At 35.2% G+C, this 21,914-nt stretch overlaps 1 protein-coding gene across 1 annotated transcript in view; it reads right to left on the bottom strand.

Annotated features, from left to right (window-relative positions):
- The window catches only part of LOC150098072 (28S rRNA (uridine-N(3))-methyltransferase), a 113,372-nt gene that overhangs the window by 72,772 nt on the left and 18,686 nt on the right, over positions 1-21,914 (bottom strand). Inside the window, exon 3 of the mRNA XM_090406673.1 lies at positions 8,615-8,835. Coding sequence (XP_090262799.1) covers positions 8,615-8,835 — 221 coding nt within the window. The remainder of the gene's footprint in view (positions 1-8,614; positions 8,836-21,914) is intronic.

Below are 21,914 nucleotides of genomic sequence, written 5' to 3'. Positions count from 1 at the left end.
TTTTCCTTTATGTCAGCTGCCTTCTCTAATGAACTCAAAAATGTCTCCATTTCTTCCTTAAAACCTTCTGTGAGACCACAGACACAAATAAGTGCCATTTATTTGTGTTTATTTTATGTGTCTGTGATTTTAAAATCACATATAAAATCTTGTAGTTGTTATTTAGAAGATGCTCACTTGTTTTTGTATTCTTTGTTTCAGTAACATTAATTATGTCAATGTGGTACTTCTCTAATTCTCCAACCAGTTCTACCTCTTTTCTAATGATACTATATTTCTTATGTTGATGGTGCCTATCCTGAATTTTGCTGATGGTCAGTTTGTTCTAAAAGCTAATTTTTCACTGTTCACAGGTTCCCTGATGAAATAAGTTTAACTAGGTTTCAGTTAGGAAATACCGTGAGTAGACATATTACTAACTATTATAATAATGGAATTAACTCACGTCAATTATTCTTTATTCGTAGAATCCTCCAGACATTGTCAAATTATTTGAATTTGTAATAAAGTCTGGTTATTTTTCTTTCAAAAACCAGTTATATCAACAAATTGAAGGGACAGCAATGGGTAATCCAATATCTCCTGTTATTGCCAACTACTTCATGGAGCATTTCGAACAGCGTATCTTTGACAACATTACACCTAACATTTGGTTCAGATATGTGGACACCATTTTTGCCATATGGAAGGGCACCTCAGAAGAACTATAACAGTTTCTCTCAAAAAATTAATGCAATTCATCCAAGGATCCAGTTCACCCTAGAAGTAGAAGTAAGCAAGCAGTTAGCATTTCTAGATTTCTTGATTCTTCGCCAACCAGATGGTTATCTACAATTCACAGTCTATAGGAAAGAGACTCATACAGGCCAGTACATCCATGCTGAATCACATCACCATCCCAGTCAAAAGGCAGGTACTATAAAAACACTAGTTTATAGAGCCCACTCCTTTTGTTCTTCAGAAGAACTTTTACAAAAAGAATTACAGTATATTAATTCCTCCTTCATATCCAATGGCTATAGGAAGTCCTTAATAAAAAGAGCTTTAAGAAGTGCTCCAGCATCCTCTTCAAGTACAGAAGAACCTGCACATATACCTATCCCCTATGTATACAAGGGGTTAGTGAATGCATAACTAAGGTGCTAAAACCACTAAATATCTTTGTGTGGCTTTTCGACTCATCAGAAAAAATCTCCACATTCCTAATGTGTCCAAAGGACAAGCTCCCACATCTCAGCTATCCAGGTGTCTACCAGATTCCTTGCTCATGTGGGTTATCATATTTCAGACAAACAGGAAGATCTGCTCAGGTCCGGTTAGAAGAACACCAGTCGTATATCCAGTACCTTGAACCCGAACAGTCTTGAATTGCAGAACATGCCATCAACACCAGACATAGAGTTAAGTGGAACAAGACAAAAGTCATTCACAAAAGTCGGTTCCTAATGGAACAGCTATACAAAGAAACATGAGAAACGTTACTTCACTCCCCTAATCTAAACAGATCCAATGGTCTACGTCTTTCCCCCTTGTGGAAGATAGTACTATACATATATTGAATTAAAAAGAAAAAGAAAATTTTTTAAATTATTATAATTGAATAATTAAATAACTAAATAATTAAAATAATTAAATAATGTAAAAATAATAATTAAATAAATTTAGGAAATTTAACCTTAGCTACTTAGGTGGCGCTTTGTGAATATAACAGTTATTTTAATTAGCCTTGTACCTGTACTGATGATGCCTGTGATACTCAGGTGAAAATTCTATGAATAAAGAATAATTGACGCAAGATAATTCCGTTATTATACGAGTTTAACTAGGCAATGCCCCAACCAGCATGACATTTCCTCTTTCTGTATTATCATCATCTTTTCATTTAAGCCAATTCAGAATGCAATTTGGTAGAGTAAAACCTTAACTGCCAGCCATCCTCTTTATTCAGTATCCAGACAGATATCTGGATACTAACAGGATGCACCATCAAAAACTGGACACACACACAATGTGCCTATTAAATAATGAGACAAAATTCATAAAAAAGTAACGATCAACTACAGGACGATAAAGCAATAATTTCTTTTTTCATTGCAGGCCTGGTTGGATGAGTGGTTAACATATCCGCTCTATAGCCAAAAGGCTGCAGGTTCGAATCCTGCCATGGGCATGGATGTTTGTGATTGTCTGTGAAAATACCAGTGGTAGTCGACAGTAAGTGCTGCAGACTGAATGTTGTAGAGTAGATGCCCTCCCTCGATGTGTCTTTGGACTCCCTGGAGATGTTACGTAATAATAATGTTTACATCACTCAGAAATTTTTGCAATGCTACTGGGAGGCATCTAAAGATATAATACTGAACTCAGCAGTCAGACTCTGAAAACCTCCTGATAACTACTGATAATCTCCACTGATTCAAACTGGCTTCCTTTCAATTCTGTTTTCAATTTCAGAAACAAATAAATGTGCAAACAAATCATGCCGGCTGGGGCGTCGCCCAGTTAAACAAGGCACCCCGTTGTTTTCGCCAGGGAATCAGGGCGAACAGCGAAAAGTCAGCTAATGGAACAAATCTGAAAGCACACCCCAACTCAACATCACCAGAGTTAAAGATCGGTACTATCAACATAAGAAGATTGAATGGCAAAGAAATAGAGCTAGTTGAGGAATTAGATAAGTACTAGATCGACATAATAGGGGTGCCTGAAACAAAAAAGACAAAAACTGGTGAGATCTTTCTGAGCAATAAATACAAAATGTTATATTCAGGCAATGAAAATCAAGGAAAAGAAGGAATAGCCATAGTATTTGACACAAAATACAAGGCTAATCTTTTTGAATGGCAGTCAGTCTCAAGTAGAGTAATGTGGGCAATATGAGAATGGGGAACTGGACAATGAGACTTATTTGTGCCTATGGTACCACAGAAGGTTCTACTAAGGTAGAAGTGGAGGAATTTTTTGAGGCTTTAGAAAAAGCAACTGACACAATGAAAAAGGAAAAGTTGGTCCTTGTTGGGGATCTAAATAGCAGAGTAGGAAGTGATTGTGAGACATACAAAAATATTTTGGGAAAATTTGGAGAAAAGAGCAAAGCTAATAATAATGGCAAATATCTGTTGGATTTCTGCTCAGAACATGGACTGGTTGATTCAGTCCATGCATTATCCTGATTGATTTTGCATTATCCTGATTGATTCAGCTAGAGAGGCATGTGGTGAAGTTGTCTGCAAGGACAGAAAAATTAGAACTCCATGGTTGACACAGGAAATTAAAGAGGCAGTGAAGGAAAAGAAGAAAGCATATCAAAAGTTCCTGGCAAATAAGTCAGCTTGTGCTCTTAGAGAATACAGAGACAAATGCAAGAATGCTAAACAGTGTGTAAAACTGGCTAACCAAAAGTTATGGGACTTTGGCAAGAATATAGAAAATAAATATAAAGAAGGTGGCAAAATATTCTGGAGGTTGTTTAAGAAGCTTAGGAATGAGGAAAGAGTGCTGTAAAAGGAGTTAGAGATGATAAAGGTGACATGAAAATGGAAGAAAACGATATCCTTGAAGTATGGAGTAATTACTTTGAAAAACTGCTAAATTAAACAAGCAGTGATGACGTAAAATACACTTACCAGGCATGCAGTCAGGAATACATATCCATACTTGAAGTAGAAAAAGCCATCAAGGGCTTGAAATGTGGAAAGGCAGCAGGAGAAGATGATATTCGACCAGAAATGCTGAAGTATGGTGGAATAAGTCTTACAGTGGCTGCACTGCATAGTTCAGAAAGCCTGGACAGAGGGACGAATTCCGATGATTGGAGTAGAGCTCTAATAGTAACTATATATAAAAAGTAACTATAAATAAAACCGAATGTGAGAATTACAGAGGTATTTCCCTACTGAGTGTTCCTGGCAAGATCTATGCAAGTATACTTGAGAAACGGTTGAGAAGAATTGTGGAAGAAAAGCTTGGTGAAGAACAAGCTGGATTCAGGCCAAATAAAGGCTGTCAGGATCAGATCTTCACTTTACGACAAATAGTCGAGAAAGCATGGGAATATAACAGAGATCTGTATTTAAGTTTTGTCGATTTGGAAAAGGCATATGACAAGGTGCCAAGAGGGAAGCTATTCAATACGCTGCAGTTATATGGTGTGAATGGGGCATTATATCAAGCAATACTTAGTCTTTATTTGAGTTGTAAATCAGAGTCAGAATTGAAGGAAGTACAGGAAGATGGTTTAATGTTAAAACTGGTGTGAGACAAGGATGTACATTATCCCCTCTGTTATTCATTATCTACATGGATCACATTATGAAGGAAAGTGGTATTAAACACGATATCAAAATTGGAGATGTTAATGTCAGCTCTTTGCTTTATGCGTATGATGTTATACTTCTAAATAAATCCGCTACAAGTCTGCAAGATTCTCTGACTAAATTGAATAACTGTTGTAATAGATATGGTATGAAGGTCAGCAATAAAAAGACAAACACAATGAAATTAGGCAGAATTATATTGTGGGAAGTCATTGAAAATGTCAACTGTGTTGCGAATGGAGAACCTGTGGAACAAGTAAAACATTTCGGCTACTTAGGCACGATTTTTACTGAAGATGGTAAATTAAATATAGAAATAGACAACAGAATCAGCAAAGCTGATAATGGTGGGAAGTCAATTGAATAAATTCATATGGAATAAGAGAGAAATTAGTCAGAACAATAAATTAGCTGTATACAAGACAGTGTTCAAACCAGTTTTAACTTATGGATCTGAGAGCTGGGTCAGAAGTAAAACACTTGACCAAAGACTAGAGAATGCAGATATGAGAGTCCTGAGAAAGATTAGAGGTGTGAACAGATGGCATGAATGGCAATATCATATTAAAAATGAGGATATTAGGAAAGAACTTGATATTGTCAGCATCCATGAATGCATTAGCAGAGCTAATATCAGGTGGTATGGTCAATTAAACAGAATGGGGCGAAGAAAGATTAGCAAAACAAGTGTTCTCTGCCAGGTTGACAGCAAAACGACCCAGAGGAAGACCAAGATATAGGTGGATTGATATGGTACAAAGTGCCTTAAACGATAGAGATATAAGATCTGATAATGTTTGAGTCTTGACAAGTAACAGACTGATTTGCAGGAAAATTGTAGATGGGAAGTTAGTAATGATGTAATTTTTTCATGTAGTACTCTCATATCCTGTACATGGCAGGAATTTGATGATGATGATGAATGTGCTAATACCAAACTGGCATATATGACAGATGTTTAATTATGGGTAGATTTAGAAGCAAGAAACTGTTCCACATTTAATGCACAATGTGAATGAGCACTCCACACAGCAACAGCTGGCTGTTTATTCAGTACTGTTTTCCTAACCCTCATCTCATGCATTGATTCAGATATTGCATGACACCAAGAGAGCATTGACTGTTTAATCATTTGTATAGATAGGCTTAGGCATGATTATTCATAATAGTGCTGTATGGTATAAACAACACCAAGAGTAAAGAATATAATTAATTTATTGAACTTATAAATATTGTACTGGTTTTCTAACTAGTGCAATATTTATAAGTTCATTACAACTCAAATTACAAACTCAGAATAGCTCACATCACTCAACTAGATAATTGTAAAAACAATTCAAATTGTAACTGAAAAAAACTAATGTCCTAACAAAGTGCTGTGGGGGGGGGGGGGGGCTGGATAACCATAAAGTTAATTTGGGGAAGTCAGGCTACGTGTCTCAGAATGACTGTCTCCCAGATCTTCAGCAAATGAATGCAACCATACATGTTTAGGTGTGGGGGGGAGGAGTATTTCATAACTGATGTGAGGAAATGTAGTCTCTCAGAACCTATAGCAACTTCTATGTAGCATAGACATCTTCTTCCATTTAATCTTATGTGAATAAACAGAATATCTAGAGATTGATCTGCCAATCCCAACTTGCCATACAGATGATTAGCAAGTTGGGATTATCACACAGATGTATCTTGTGTGATAATGGGAAATTAACACACTAGATAATTATGTCATCTTGCTAACACATCTGATTTTTTTTTAGCCAATTCTCCTCCCAAATATACAGTTCTCCACTAGGTAACTCAGACCATAACTTCATTCAAGTTTCCTTTACCACAGAATGCCCTTCATCCAGGTATTCTCTGTCTTGTCCTTTAACAATCATAAAATAAAGGGGAGTAAAAATCATGTAGATTATCTCCATGATTTTTACTCCCCCTTTTCAATGATTACTGATCCAAATGCCTGCACAGACCAAATAACAGAAATAATTCTTACAAGAATGAAGCCCTTAATCCCGTATTCCTGACCATTATCCAAATTTTGGTTCTACGGAATTAGCACAGAATATCACAAATGACTTAAGAACCAAATAACTTCACCTTCACACTCATCCTACACTGCAGTTCACAACAGCTGCAAAAAAAAAAAAAAAATTAAATTAAATAAAAAAAAATGTGAATTTGAAAGAGCCAAATGCAGAAAACTCATTTTCTGTTCAAATGGCAATTAAGTGATTTCTATTTCCTTACTAAAACAAAAACACTCATTTTCTGTTCAAATGGCAGTTAAGCACCTTTAGTCCCTCACTATTAAACTTCTGAGCATCCCAGTCTCTCTCACTATAACCTGCTAGTATCATTCTTTTTCTCAAACTCTTGCAGTGATGATCAAAGCAAATTATCTCCCACTCTAACAAACACTTACACGCCTTCCTTTGTTTTTCACCAGAAGGAGATTAGAAAATCTTGAACAGTTTAGAACCAACAAGTCATCTAGTTATGATGGTATTCCTACTATCATGCAATAGTAACCTGCTCTAGAATTTTCAGTCTTTCTTATTTGGTAGGCATCTATCTATCTATCTTGCAACAAAGAAACAAGCCTATAATCAGCCCGTTCCAGGAAAAAAAAAAAAAAAAGTTAATCAACAAATTATTGTCTGAATGCTTTAAGTTCAACCGTCTCAAAAATCAGGAAGCTCATCAACAGCCAACTTCTTCACCACCTGGAAGCCTACCATCTAATCTAGTCATATATTGTACCCACCTTTGGACAAGCCATGGAAAGGGATGGAGAAGCTCACATAGTCACTCTTGACATTTGATTGGATATGGTCCAGAGGCCTGCTCAGAAAATTATCATCTCATAATATGCTCTACCCTTTGCAAATGGGTCACTAGCTATCTCTCTTTCGAAGAAATCTGAATAGAGGAAGCTGCCATGAGTTGTGGTTTCCTCTCCTCAATTTCTCCATCAATGCTGACATACCCCACAGTTCTGTACTTTCATTTACTCGCTTCCTTCTCGACATAACTGACCTTCTCTCACTTACCTCAAATCCTATCCATAGTTCTGCTGATGATGATAATATTCTCCAATCCTCTTTGTCATTTGACAAATTTACAGTGAATAATCATTAGGGAGACTTCAAGATCTTCCATAACCAATACCTTAAACTCTGACCTCCTTGCTATCTCTTAGTGAGATAAGGATAACCTTTTGAATTTCAATGCTATCAAAACAAGTTCTGCCTTATTCCTCACAAGAAAGATCTCATTTCACTTCCCTCTTACTCTTGATAATAATCAGACCTCCAAATAGGATCAAATTTCTCTCATTAGGCCAACTTTCATCTCTAACCTTTCCTGTTATAAACACAGATGTGGCTTCTTCGGCCCCAAAATATCCTTTTCTGCTCAAAATATTACAACTCACCTGTACAACTGCTAAAGACTATATAAATATCAATTTCACCAAATACTGCACACACATTTGGGTGGTGCACTTAAAACCTCCCTAAGAATGCTCAAAAGTCTCCCACAGTCAATAATTTGACTCCTTAGAAATCTAATTATGTTATGATTATGTTAGTTTATCCTTGCAAAACAAATAGAGGTAATCACTTTAAGACAAAGATGATAATTTCGAGATGCATATATGTGACAGAGAACACATGCAATTGACAGACAGTAGAATTAATATCCAAGTTCCCAGAAGGGGAAAACATCCTGTCACCTCCATACAAGACCAGTTAACTCAGAAGAAAAGTCCTTATAAAAGTTCTTTGCATTCTGGATGGCATTCAAACCCAAGTATTTCCATTATTTTTGCAGTCAGTAATGACAATTACTGACTGAGATAGAGACTTATTTTCAAGCTTGCATGTATAAGATTATAAATCACATATTTTTATAATAATAATCAGGCTAATACTTTTATTCCCTTATAGGGAGTAGGCAAGGCCTTTTAATCCTAGTAGTAAAATATTTTAAAAAATATATCTCAAACATGATATAATTCATATTTATAATAATAATCAGCTAATGCCTTTTATTCCCTTATAGGGAATAGGAGCCTTTTAATCCTATCTAGCTTTTATAGACTAAGTGAGCATTTTATCATTATAAAAATTACATTTTTATAATGATAAAATATTAAAAAAAAAAAATACATCAGAAACATGAAATAAACTTCTACCACAACTACAACAGTTATTAGACATTTTAACCCAACTTTTTTTGCAATGAAGAATCTTGACTTCCTATATATAAATATTTCTGTTTGCAAACAAACAAACCTGTCCTCCTAGATATGTTCTTAGCTCAGGAGACTGAGCATTATCCATAATGGAGCCTGGTACAGCAATGCTAACGGTATAGTGTCTTCCTTTAACTTCATTATCCTGGATGCATGTATCTGGTCTTGAATGATTATGTGGTTGCTCTTTTTGATTTCTTTTTTGTTTCTCTAATTTCTGAAGTGCCTGTTGTTCCTTCCATTTTTTTCGTAAGGCTTTCTCTATAAAGAGAATAAACATGCTTATAAATAAAAACAACCATATTAACCAGTTAATTTCTAGTAAATAAAAGACAAATCCAAAACACCAAAGGCAAGGAACAAACAGATCTACAATTTAAATTAGCATCCCATTTTACAACAATTTTCTTTCCTAATATGAAAAAAATACTGGTTCTCTCTAGTGGCATGGCAAAGTTCAACATGAATAAGATCCAGCATTATTTCAAAGGCAAATAGAAACTATGAAAGTTTCGCAAAAGTAAGCTGACCAGAGATCTTATGGGAATACACCCACTGGCATTTATGAGTCGCCCTAGAACGGACCATCTCAGAAAACATGCACGCTGCCCAGGTGTCCATATATTTGCTTTCTAATTTGGCCCATTTTTTATGCACTGACCGAGAGTTCGCTTACGAACTCTCGGTCAGTGCAAAAAATATACCTCTCCGATGGTTCAAGTTCCTTAGTATTGCAAGAGAGTTTTTGCTCTCTTAATGTTTCTGCCTAGTCTCTAAAGATGAACCAATTAGTTTGAAACAGCTGTCAGGCTGGTGAAACCTAAAAAATGGACCAAATTAGAAAAGCGAATACATGGACACCTGGGCAGCATGCATGTTTTCTAAGGTGGTCCGTTCTACAGCGACTCATAAATACCGGCGGGAATATTCCAATAAGCTCTCTGTTCAACTTACTTTTAAGAAATTTTCATAGTTTCAATATTCGGCTTTGAAATAATGCTAGATCTAACATCCACTAGATTTTTATAGAATTTCAGTGATTTAGTACTTTAGCCTATACTGATATATTATCTATTTAAACATTCATCATTTACTGAAGATGTCACTGATTATATTTGTTACCTGATATATGTATGTGTATATACACACACACACACACACACACACACACACACACACACACACACAAAACAAAAAAAAAAAAAAAAATTCCTTAGAAAGAAGTCAACAGACATCATAGGGTAAGAAACAAACAACCATGGCTCCTACCTTAATAAGATGTAGGACCACCTTTCACTGCTATGACTGCAGTAATCCTATGAGGCATACTTTCCACAAACGTGCAATAGCAATCAATTGGAATTTTAAACCATTCTTCCTGGGGACACAGTCAACTGGGCGACGGACAATTGGGTGATGGAATAAAAGATGAAATATGCAATTCTATTCTGTTGATCTATTAAGGTAAAAATGAGTTAAAAGAATGGTATAAACAAAAAAAATTGAAAAATATTGCTTATAATTAAGTTTATTGTGAAGATTTACGAATTGTATTGAAGTCGTATTGAAATTTTCCATAGAATTACAGTATAAACATAAAATCTGAAACATCTTGCTTATAATTAAGTTTATTTTTATTGTCTGAAGAAGTATTTCTGAGCTTCACTGCATAAGGTGTCTTGTTTGGCAATTTATCATTTGGGCATTTTGTGTGTGGTCATTAAGTTTAATACGCATTCACAAGATATTTTTACTTCTATTAGACAGTAAGACTAGTTGTTTGTTTGTTTATTACATTGTTTCTGATATTTATGTCAACGTTACAGTTACCATGTGCAAAGAACAAGTTTCGATAAATAAAAAGGTATGTATTCAAAATTTATAATCTTAATCGTATACTAAATTGTATACGTGACATCTAAATTAATTTAAATTAATTTCAAACTCTTGATTATCTCTCAAATGAAACAAATTGCTAAGTACAATTATATAGAAGTATAGAAATATTTCACTATTGATATAAATTTTTTTCAGTACTATTTTTCAAATAGTACTGAAAAAATTCTTAATTATATCAATAGTGAAAACTTTTTTAAAATTTTATTTTTATATTTATATTTCTTGTTTCTATTCTTCAGAAATGGATAATTCAAGAATATTAAGTCAAAGAGACAAGGAAAAATATGCGTGGAATAGGTATCTTTATGTTAAAGACAAGATTGATAAGAAAGGTTCAATTCAATTTTGGCGATGTGAAAATAAAAAAACAAAGGATGCAAAGGTAGAATCTGGACAAGTGTCAGTGATGGATCACTAATTTCTGAAAAACAGGAACACACATGTAGCAGTTCTGGAAATGCTGCAAGAGTAATAACGCAAGAAGTTAGTACAACAGACAAAAAACTTAGCAGATACGACAATGAGCAACCCATCACAAATCAGAACTCAAGTTCTACAAAATGTTTCTTCTGCAGTAGAAGGAATGCTTCCCAATCAAAGCAGTCTGTATAGAAATATTCAAAGAAGAAAATTAAAAAATTTAAAAGCCCCAATTAATCCTGATTCTAGGGAAACAATAATTATTCCTGAAGAATACTTAAATTACGAATTCAGTCCATCACAATTTGAACGTTTTTTATTGGCTGATTCTGGATCATTTACCTGGTAATAGATCAACAGAATAGAATTGCATATTTGATCTTTTATTCCATTGCTCAATTGTCCATCACCCAGTCGTCGTGTACCCTTCTTCCTGCAGGCATGTAATGAGTTCCTGGACTGTTGTGGGACAGACATCCCTCGTCACCTGATATTCCAGTTCATCCCACAGATGTTAAATACTGTTAAGATCAATGCTCTGTGAAGGTCGGTCAAGTGTGGTGACATTCATGTCCACAAACCATGCAGTTACAGCAGCACCAGCCTTATGGCACGATGCATTGTCTTGCTGAATCAGTTCTGTACAAATGCCACAAAGCAGGACACATTGCATTATCCAGCATGTTCAGATACCTCTTGGAGTTCAATATTTGTGACACCACTGACAGAAGTGTGAGGCTGCCTCCAAATTTCATAGTTGAGGTTATGCATTCTGGTAAGACGTTCACCGGGCATCTGCCAAACCAACATCTATCCATCTGTTTGGTATAGGGTGTAGCATGATTTCACTCCATAACACAGCTTTCCAAGCTTCCACATCCCACTGTACATGCTCTTTGCACCACTGAAGACAAAGCCGTATATTGCTTCAGATAATGTAAGGAACATATGTTGTGAGCCTCAGTTCTGCATGTTTTTGTGGATTTGTGTTGAAGTCAGTATCCAGAACTCTGCATTCATTGTGTTGGTTGACAAATGGTGGTTTTTATATATTATCCTTCATAGCACCCTACAGTCACGTTCAATGAGTGTGGCAGGTCGTCCACTGAGAGTAGCACATGCAATGGGACTCCCTGCACTTCCATCTTAATATGATATCACCTGGGATGGCCTGATCTGGGATGGCCCAATTTGTCATTTCCTAACAGATAGGCTTGCAATGTGGCATCCTATCACAACACCTCTTTCAAACTATCAGTTCCTTCTTGCAGCTATTTTACCCAGACACAGTTGCACTGACTTGGGAGCATCGTATTCCTCCAATTTATCCTGACTACAAATATGTGATTTGTTACATGGCATGATGCGCCTTGCTCATGAGGGATGGGGGGGGGGGAGTCTGTTGACTTCTTTCCAAGTAGTGTGTGTGTTCATGTGCAAACAGAATGTTTGTTGAAAACATGAAAACATATGAGGTTGACATCCATCTTAAACAATCATACAAACAGAACTTATTATATTATTGTTTAATAATAAAGCGCTATGGAACCAACAGCATTACCAGGAGACCTCACTCAAGAAGCAACATACCACTATGCTAAACCTTAATTTGCTATGTAATGGCACAACCACTACCTTATCTCCACTGTCAGTACTCCTTATCATAGCAGCAATGCACTGTGCAGTAAGTCCAAGAATCAACACTTACCATGTGTCTTATGAAAGAAGACAGACTTCTGTCTTTCATAGGATCCTGAATCTCATCTACTCCTGGGACAAATTCCACCAATATACATAGCCTTGTACTGTACATGTCTGCACTTAATAATATTAAAACAGCAATTCCACTCATTCACCCAATAAGTCTACTTAACCACCATACTGACCTGGACCTGTTCATACTCTTACATCAATAAATATATTGATACAAAGTGCCCATTGAAATTGAAATAACATTTGGATACTATTAGAATAACGTGGATATAAAGTATAAATCACTTGATATATTTCATCCATACAGCCTTTAAGTGGTTAAACTTTCTAAAGAGACCTCAGGAAGATTTAAATAATCTACCTCATATAGCCAACTTTCCACAACTCTGCATTACCAAGAACCTACTCAATATCCTCGATCAACTTACATGACCTATCATCATTAACAAATAAGTTAAATAGTAGAACTCAAGAACAGAACCCTGCAGTACACCTTGCTAGTATTCTTCAGAGAGCTAACCTCCTATCCAATTTATTATTCATTAGATTCTCTTCTAGCTTGTACACCACAGTAGTCTTTCAAATGCCTCTGCAAAGTCCAAGAATATCACTGTACATATGCCTTATTTAACACATGTATCACCTTATCAGAAAATTATATATATATATATATAGAGAGAGAGAGAGAGAGAGAGAGTGTAGACAAAAAGAAAAGTTTTATCGACTATGTTACTGTTGATAGAAATATCATTATACTGGTCCAATATACAAGAGTAGAGAAAATATGAAATGGGATATGATCGCCATTTCATTTTGAGTAGGATAACATTGAGTATCATACTGAAAAAAAATATATACACAAACAAAAATTAGAGTCAAAGTCATTGGAGAAAAAATGAAAGTATTTGAAAAGAAGAAATAGCCTTAGAAGGCTATTTCTTCTTTTCAAACACTGACTGACTGACTCCAGGAAGGCATGCATTTAAGTTGTTTAAATGAATAGATAAATCGAGAAATAAATCAAGGAATAAAAGAAATACATTTATATTTCTCTCATTTATATATCTCTCAAAATGAAAGTTCTAGGCAAGTTAATTTTACATATTACTATGCAATATGTAAAAGTAATTTAAACAAAAGTTATGGGAAAACTTTAAAAGATAAATATTTTGAAGATGACAAAATATTTTGAAGCCAATGAAAGGCTCAGAAATGGAGAAAGGAGTAGTACTGGAAATGACAAAAGTGATACAAAAACTACAGGTAAAGATATTCTTGATGTATGGAATAATTATTTTGAATGATTGTTATATGAGATAACTGCAGTAAGCTTTTTTTTTTTAAAACTAGGTTACATTATAATTTCTTGTCAAGTGTAATTTACAATGTTTTTTATCCTTTCCTCAAGTGCACATGTGAAGGAACTTCATAATTGAGCTATATCTGAATATGGAGACAGATAACATGGTATTGCCCTACTACTACTAACCCATATTAAAGCTGACCTCCTTACATCATTATTTTCATCCAACTTTTGTATAAATGACCACGGTAAATCACCTCTAATTTTATCTGAAAATTTGCATGACATGCCACATGTGGCCTTCCACCAGAAAGTCATCAGAAGAATCATGAACAACCTGAAGACCTTTTTAAAAGACTTCTAGTCACAACAGTGCACTAACAACTGTGCTAAAAAAATGTGTTTCTTAACAGTCAACTTCTGCAATACCTGGAAAACTGTCAACTAATCAGTGACTACTAATATGATTTTGCAGTCTAAATTCAGAGCAGATCTCCATGTCAACATCAACTACCTCAGGACATGTGCACTGGAAAGGTTTGGAGGAACTTGACTATTACACTTGACGTTTCTAGGTCTTTCATAGAGTTTAGCATGGAGGGCTTCTCAGACACCCTTTGTAATTGGATTGCAAGGTTTCTTTCAGATCATTCACTGCATATTATTGTGGAGGATGCTCTATCAGCTCTCTCTCTCTCTCTCTCTCTCTCTCTCTCTTTCCAGACTTTCCTATCAATGCAGTTGTTTCTCGAGACGGTTATTTCACCTACTCTTTTCCTTGCACAAACAAATAATTTTCTGTCACTGACTTCAAACCATATTCAGTTTTGCAGTGAAAAATCTTACAATGCTAAAACATCGCAAGCTTCAAGATAACTAATTATAAGTTCCCTAATTACTGATTGCCATATCAATAGGCAATCGACTCACTTTTAATGCTTCAAAAACATAATTTTATATTTTTTTCCTTACAAAAATAAAAAGACCTAATTTCTTTACCCATTAGCTTTCATAATGCTCAGCTCGATTAAAGAATTTAATAAAGCAATGAGCAGCCCACTCCTGCCCCTGCACCAGACTCTCATAAACCCACTTAGTCTTTGCCTCAAATCTACAAAGCCTCTCTGGTCTATGGACAAACTCTCTTCAGCTGTGCTGCCATCAATATCTGACACGTGGAGAGAATACTGGTCCAACAATCTCCCAACAAACAGCTTCCTGGTAGAAGATCCCTGTGCTCTGCAGCCTGGTTTTGCTCTTCCCAGGAAGATTTGGTCATCAATCAACAGGATCAGAACTAACCAGGGCAAATGTGGCTACCTACTACATAAATGGTGGCTGTTAAACCACCCTTATTGTGATTGTTCCCCCGTGGCTCAGACAATTACTCATATTGTGAACGACTGTCCAAGGTGCCATTTTCACAGTGGTGGCCTACAGGACATCCACAAGTTGACAGATGAGGCCTTAGATTTGCTTTCCAGACTGGACATTGACCTGCAGTTGTTCTGTATTCCTTTTGCCATAAGAATAAATAAATAAATGCTCAGCTTAACAGTCAAGACCAGATCTCACTTCTTGTGCTGACATTTACTCATAGCCTGTCCAAGCATAAACACATTACTTCTATAGCATTCTCAGCTTCAAAGAAACTTGGTATCCTTTTTTTGATAAAGAAGTTTCTTCTCAACTGTCCACCTACTAACTCTGTACAAATCACAAATCAACCCAACCTTGGAATACTGTTCTTACATTTTTGGTGATGCACCTAAGACCTGTTTTAAAAATTCTTGATACTGTTTAGAAGATACTAGTTCAGTAATTGATGATACCTCACTCGCTCTCTTTCCAGCCACTATTTCACAGATGGTCGATTTCTGTACTGTCTATATTAGATATCTCTATGGCTGCTATTCAGCAGAACTCATATCAGTCATGCCCTTCCATTTATGTTAGACCTACAGTAACATGAACAAAAACTGCTGACTCATCAAACCTACTAATTCCATTCCATCTACCTCAGTTCTGTGGAGCAGCCTTTCTCATGAAGTATTCCCAAATGACAACAACCTCCAGCTTTTCAAAAAGAATATCAACATATACTTTTCTCTTGACACCTGTCCACACATGGCACTGATTTGCTATAGGCTTTCTGGCCTCTCATGTATGAGAGTCATATATAGTTTTTTAAAAAAAAAATATTGCCATAAAAGTAAAAGAAAATACTAAAGAGAAATGCAATCAAGAGCATACACCTCCCAAATCTAAAAATTAGAATAATCAAAGAAATTGTGCCGAATGATTTGCAATTCTAATTTATTGCACAGAAAATAATTATTATCAAATACAAATTAATATCATCTAAATCAGGGCTATCCAAAACATGGCCCGCAGGCCACATGTGGCACTCGGTGCGATTTCGATTTTCATGAGCGAAAAAATAAAATAACAATTTGACCTAAATGCATATTAGATATATTAATTCTATCACTAATCGGTAATTTCAATGTTGGTTATTTTTTTTCGTGTTTTTACATCACTATATACCATGTTTTTCAAATATTACATGTGTCAAAGAAGTGTTCTTACACTATTTTGTTCCAATGCACATGCTCTGGGCGCACACGAGGAACATGAATGTGCGATTAGTGCACAATTAGTGTTGTTCATTTGTTCAGCTATCGAAGTTGGGTTGCTGCTGCTCAACAAATTACTAGAATGCATTGTGATGCGGCCTTTGGATAAATCTTTTTTAATGCTGCCCTCGGATTACCTAAGGTTGGACAGCTCTGATCTAAATCTACATACTTTGTAGCTTATATAACCATGTAAACACATAAAAATGTAATATATATGATAATAAAACTGTTATTTGAAAACATTCACAAAATTAGAATCATTTTTAACGTGGTTCAAAATATTAGAATAATGTGAAAATAAACGCACAAAAATTAGTCAAAGGGAAACAACATGATAATTAGTACTTTGTTGCATCCCTTAACTTTTCTGACTATTTGTAAAAGGTTGAGCATATTATTTACTAGCAGTTCACAGTCTTTTTTTTTTTCTTTTCTTTTTTTTTTTAATCAAAACATGCCCATAGACTAGAACCAAGTTCATTTTTGTCTCTTTTGGCAACTTCTTGAAGATGTTTCTTCACAATCCCTGCAAATTCTCAATAGGGTTTAAATCTGATGAGTTTGCCAGCCAAGGAATTACATTGATTTGTCTTTCTTTGAGCTATCTAGTAGTGGTTTTGGAAGTGTGACAAGAAGCTGAATCTTGCTGAAAAAGAAAATCACCATCACATAAAACTTCCAATGCCGGTAACAAGTGCTCAAGAATTTCTTGGTACATTTTGAAATCGGCTCTTTCATACACAATACACACAGCCTACCTGGATCCTCTGTGGTCATATAAGCCCATAACCATGAAAGAAGTTGCAAATTTCACTAAACAAATGCAAAACATGTATCCCTTGATGACCATGGAACACAAAAAACATACTTTCATCAATAAAAAGTACCTTTTTTTCCACTCGTCTTGATCCCACAACAGTCTTACACCATCGCACTCTAGCTGTCTTTTGCTTAGAGTCATAAGCGGCTTCATCTTAGGAACATGTGATTTAAAACCCAATTTCTGAAGTCGTCTCAACATCATAGATTTAGACATTCACTTCTAGTTCTTTCCATCTCCTGTGAAACTACCTTACATTTCGAAAGTAGTTTTTCTTCATGATATTCTTCAATCTCCTCTCATCTCTTGATGTAGTTATTACCTTATAACTGCTACTACAGCGATTATTTTGAAAACTCTTGTTATTATTAGAATACTGTCTCAATACTCTACTCATGCCTGCTTGAGAACATTTCAATTTCTTAACTATAAACTGCCGAGTTTGTCCTTCTTTGTGTAAAGACACCATACGAAACTTCTTAACTTCCAACATGTTACTTGTTTGACCAATGTTTAGCAAATGATTAACTGAAATTCATGTGCAAATGATTCCTCTCACATGAGTCAGTCCCACAGCTACTGAAATATATGCTATTTCTACTGAAAAAATTTCAAAAAAATTTGGAACATTCTAATATTTTGAACTAAAGTTAAAAATTATTCTAATTTTGTGAATGCTTTCAAATAACACTTCTCTTATAATTTATATTATATTTTTATGTCTTTACATGGTTATATAAAGGCTTATACGTTGGCTGTACATGATTATTAAATTACTTAAGGAATTCACAACGTAACCTGGAATATAAATTAAAATAAACTTTAATATATACTTCCTATATTTCGGCAACGTCACATTGCCACCTTCATGGGAACTTAAGATTTAGACATGTGCATGCATGCACTAAAACAGCAAATGAGGTCGAAGAGAGAAAACTACTGTTTTTTCTAAAGTCCTGATGGTACCCCTAGCGGGCTATATTAGGTATTCTTTGCCATTGGACTGATGTTCTCATGATGTATGTCTCCCAAATTTGGGACAGTCTCATTCATCCAAATTTGTTGAGGTTTGGCACGTTTTTTTAGGGCTGAGGCTGATTCTATGAATAGTCTTTCAAATTTGAACTTGCTGCGCTGTATTACTGTGGCTTTCTTCCAACGTATTCTGTGGCGAGTATCCAGATCATGGTCTGCAAGCCCAGAGTGGCTGTTGTACTGGTGAAACCGGAATGTAGTCCTTGTGTTCTGAAATTCTGATATTCGCTTTTTTAAATAACAAAACCTGTGGTGCGATCATAATTAAAAGAAACACACATATTAACCACAGTTAATATGGATGTTAATACGTATATAAGTTAATACGTGTGTTTATGAGATTCCATGCTCATGCAAATTTCTTACTTTGGACAGACAGGTAGGTCTGTTCAGAAGCACATCTCGGAACATCAAGACCACATTCGTCTTTTTAAACCGCAGAAATCTGGCCCTTCTCAGCATGGTATTGAAAATCCAAACCATACGATCCATTGGGAAAAGTCTAAACTTTTACATAGATCTTTATATAAACATGAACGTTTATACAAAGAAAGTTGTAAAGCCCTACTACACAGACCAAACTTAAACCGCAACGATGTTCTTACTATTCCTAAAGTATGGGAAATTGTCATACAAAATTGTGTTAAATAATTTTTTTTTGTTGTTCTGTAGCACATTATGCATGTTTAATGAGATTCTATTGTAATCATGTGCCCTAACTGTATGTTATTCCTATTATTGTTTAAAACTACTGTACTGATGATGTCCTAAGATACTTAGGGTGAAATATTTACAATTAAATAATTTTCACTGTGGTTAATACGTGCGTTTCTTTTAATTCTGATATTCGCTGTCCTGCCTGTTTGGCCAAAATAGAACATCTTACAGCTACAAGGGACCTGGAAAACACCAGGTAGGTCTAGGGTCTAGGGGAAGTGGTTGGTATTTTGTGGAGCGGATAAGGGATACCAACTTTCTATATGGCTCGTAACAAGAGGTCAGGTCATATTTTTTTATAATTTTGGTTATTTTTTCAGAGGAAGTTATTTTTTCAGAGGAAATATAGGAAGTATATATTAAAGTTTATTTTAATTTATACTCCAGTTTATGTGAATTCCTTAAGTAATTTAATAATCATGGTTATATAATCTACAAAGTATGTAGATTTAGATTATGCTAATTCATATTTGGTAATAATTATTTTCTATGCAATAAATTAGAATTGCAGATGATTCAACACATTTTATTTGATTATTCTAATTTTTTGATTCGGAGGTGTAGATCAACATTTGAGGTAAGAAAAAAGTCAGAAATCCGAAATGTGAAAAGGAATCTAGAATAGATGATATTCAACCAGAAATGCTAAAATATGGAGGCAAAAAGTTTCAGTAGTTTCTATAGTAATGCTTTACATGTTTGTACATTGTATTTTGCTAAGTGAACTAGCATGAATGAAAAATATGTCCCCTTCAACTCAACAACTGTTATACTGAGTTGAGGGGAGAAGAAGAGGGGGGGGGGAGATACTGAATGGTGTGAGTTTCCTAGGTAATTCTAGAAGCCATGAAGTTGTTTGTGTTATGTATTCCTCTTAGCATTTTTTCCTCTAACCTCCCAATACCACTCTCACATTTGGAGTGGTGCATCTAAAAATCCTTAATGCTGTCTGAAGTGGCATTGAGGACTTTTAATTATTATTACATGGGCATCTACAGAGGCTGACACTTGTTATGGGAGACCAACATTAACTATGTCTATCATACTTCCAATTCATTAACAAACAGAGCACTCATGATCACTTCTGGCAATCCATTCCACAACTTACATAACTTCCAGGGTAATCCTTCGTTCTTTCCTGTCCAGTCATGTATTGAAAAATTTCTTTAATCTCTATAAAATCCTTTTAGTAACTTATATGTTTCTATCATATCTCCTCTTTTCTGCCTATCATCCAAACTTCATAATTAACAAACCTTCAATCTATTCTCAATGTTATGTCCAGACAAGTCACCAATGTGATAACTCACTACTGAATCTTCTCCATCCAAAAGAAAACTAAGCAGGCAAATCTGTGCACATTAGTCCAGATGTGGTCACATCAAAGCCATATAAAGAGGAATAATAACTTCATCTCTGTTTGTCACATTGTTTCTTAATATCCATGTGACCCAGTGAGCTATTCTGTCCATTTATATGTCTACTGAAATTCAACTCCTCAATCCATCATCAACCCCAAATCCTGAGCCTCAATAATTAGCTTCAGTGCTGTTATATCTTGGATGTCTGTGTGACTGCCTTATCGTTATATCTCTAACTGTCCTTTTCTTTAGCCTTACAGTTAACATAAATTTTGTATCACTTAATATCAGATATGCATTTGCTGACGAATTTATATTGATTAAAGACTGCACCAGCCGGCGACTAAATTCTGATATGTCATCCAAGAATACTTAAAAAAAATGTAGGGATCAAGAAGTAAGCAGCCGTGGTCCCAATTCTTCTATCACTAATGGTTTCCCCTTAAATGCACGGTAGGAAATTTTCCAAACGGTAGCTCAAATCCGCAGAAATGATGACAATATTTTAAGAAACACATTTATTATTGCACAAAGACAAGTATACATGTTAATCAAATCCTTAATCTTAAAAGAGTCTGGGTTCCCTTTACTTAATTAATCACAAATAAAACTTCTATACTATAGTCCCTTACTTGACATAAATTCCTCACTTCTAAACGTACATCTATTCTCAGACTCTTATAACTAAGTTACCTAATATTATCACACATGTAATATTTCATATATACACAAGACAACTCAATACTTCTGACATGAATTTCTCTAGGATAATACTTCTTAATCTTACTTAATCCCCCCTCCAAAATTTTAGTTAACAATTAGTTACGTTCTGACCATATAACATTACTGTTCTTAAATCACACAAACAGTTCGGACCTCGGCCTCCTGTTCGGCTGGAGCCTAATATGCCTCCTTCTCAACTGTAGACAAAAGTGTCCAAATCGCAGACTGTTCCTATAACACTACACAGAAATAGCATGCTTCCTTAACTTCTGTTTCCCTACTCTTCAGTTACTTTAAGTAACCGAAGTTAAAGTAAATACACATTTACTTTAACTTCGGTTACTTTAAGTAAATGTGTATTTAGCTTATACACATTTACTTGGCAATTTATACATGATTTTATATTTTAATTCACTTACAACTAATTTCTGTTTAACTCATGGGCTATTTTAACATTGCCTAGAGCTCACACATTTGGATATTTAGATGCACTTGGATTGTTAAAGGGCACATTCTCCGTTCGGAGGCATAAGCATGTCCTTATACTCTCCTTATGAGGTAACTTAATGTTGGGCGGGAAAAAAGGATGACTCATCATTTTTTTCCGACACAACAGTGCGATCCCATCAACATAATACATATCTTGCAATCTTCTCCTCAGCCCAAAGTGTATAACATTACACTATGATGCATTAAATTGGCAAAAAAAT

Source organism: Typopeltis vanoorti, chromosome 16, assembly GCF_054136105.1.
Source record: "Typopeltis vanoorti isolate ZY-2024b chromosome 16, IOZ_Tvanoo_1.0, whole genome shotgun sequence".
NCBI lineage: Eukaryota > Metazoa > Arthropoda > Arachnida > Uropygi > Thelyphonidae > Typopeltis > Typopeltis vanoorti.
Note: the sequence above shows the minus strand (reverse complement) of the source record. Positions and strands in the feature narration are given on the sequence as shown.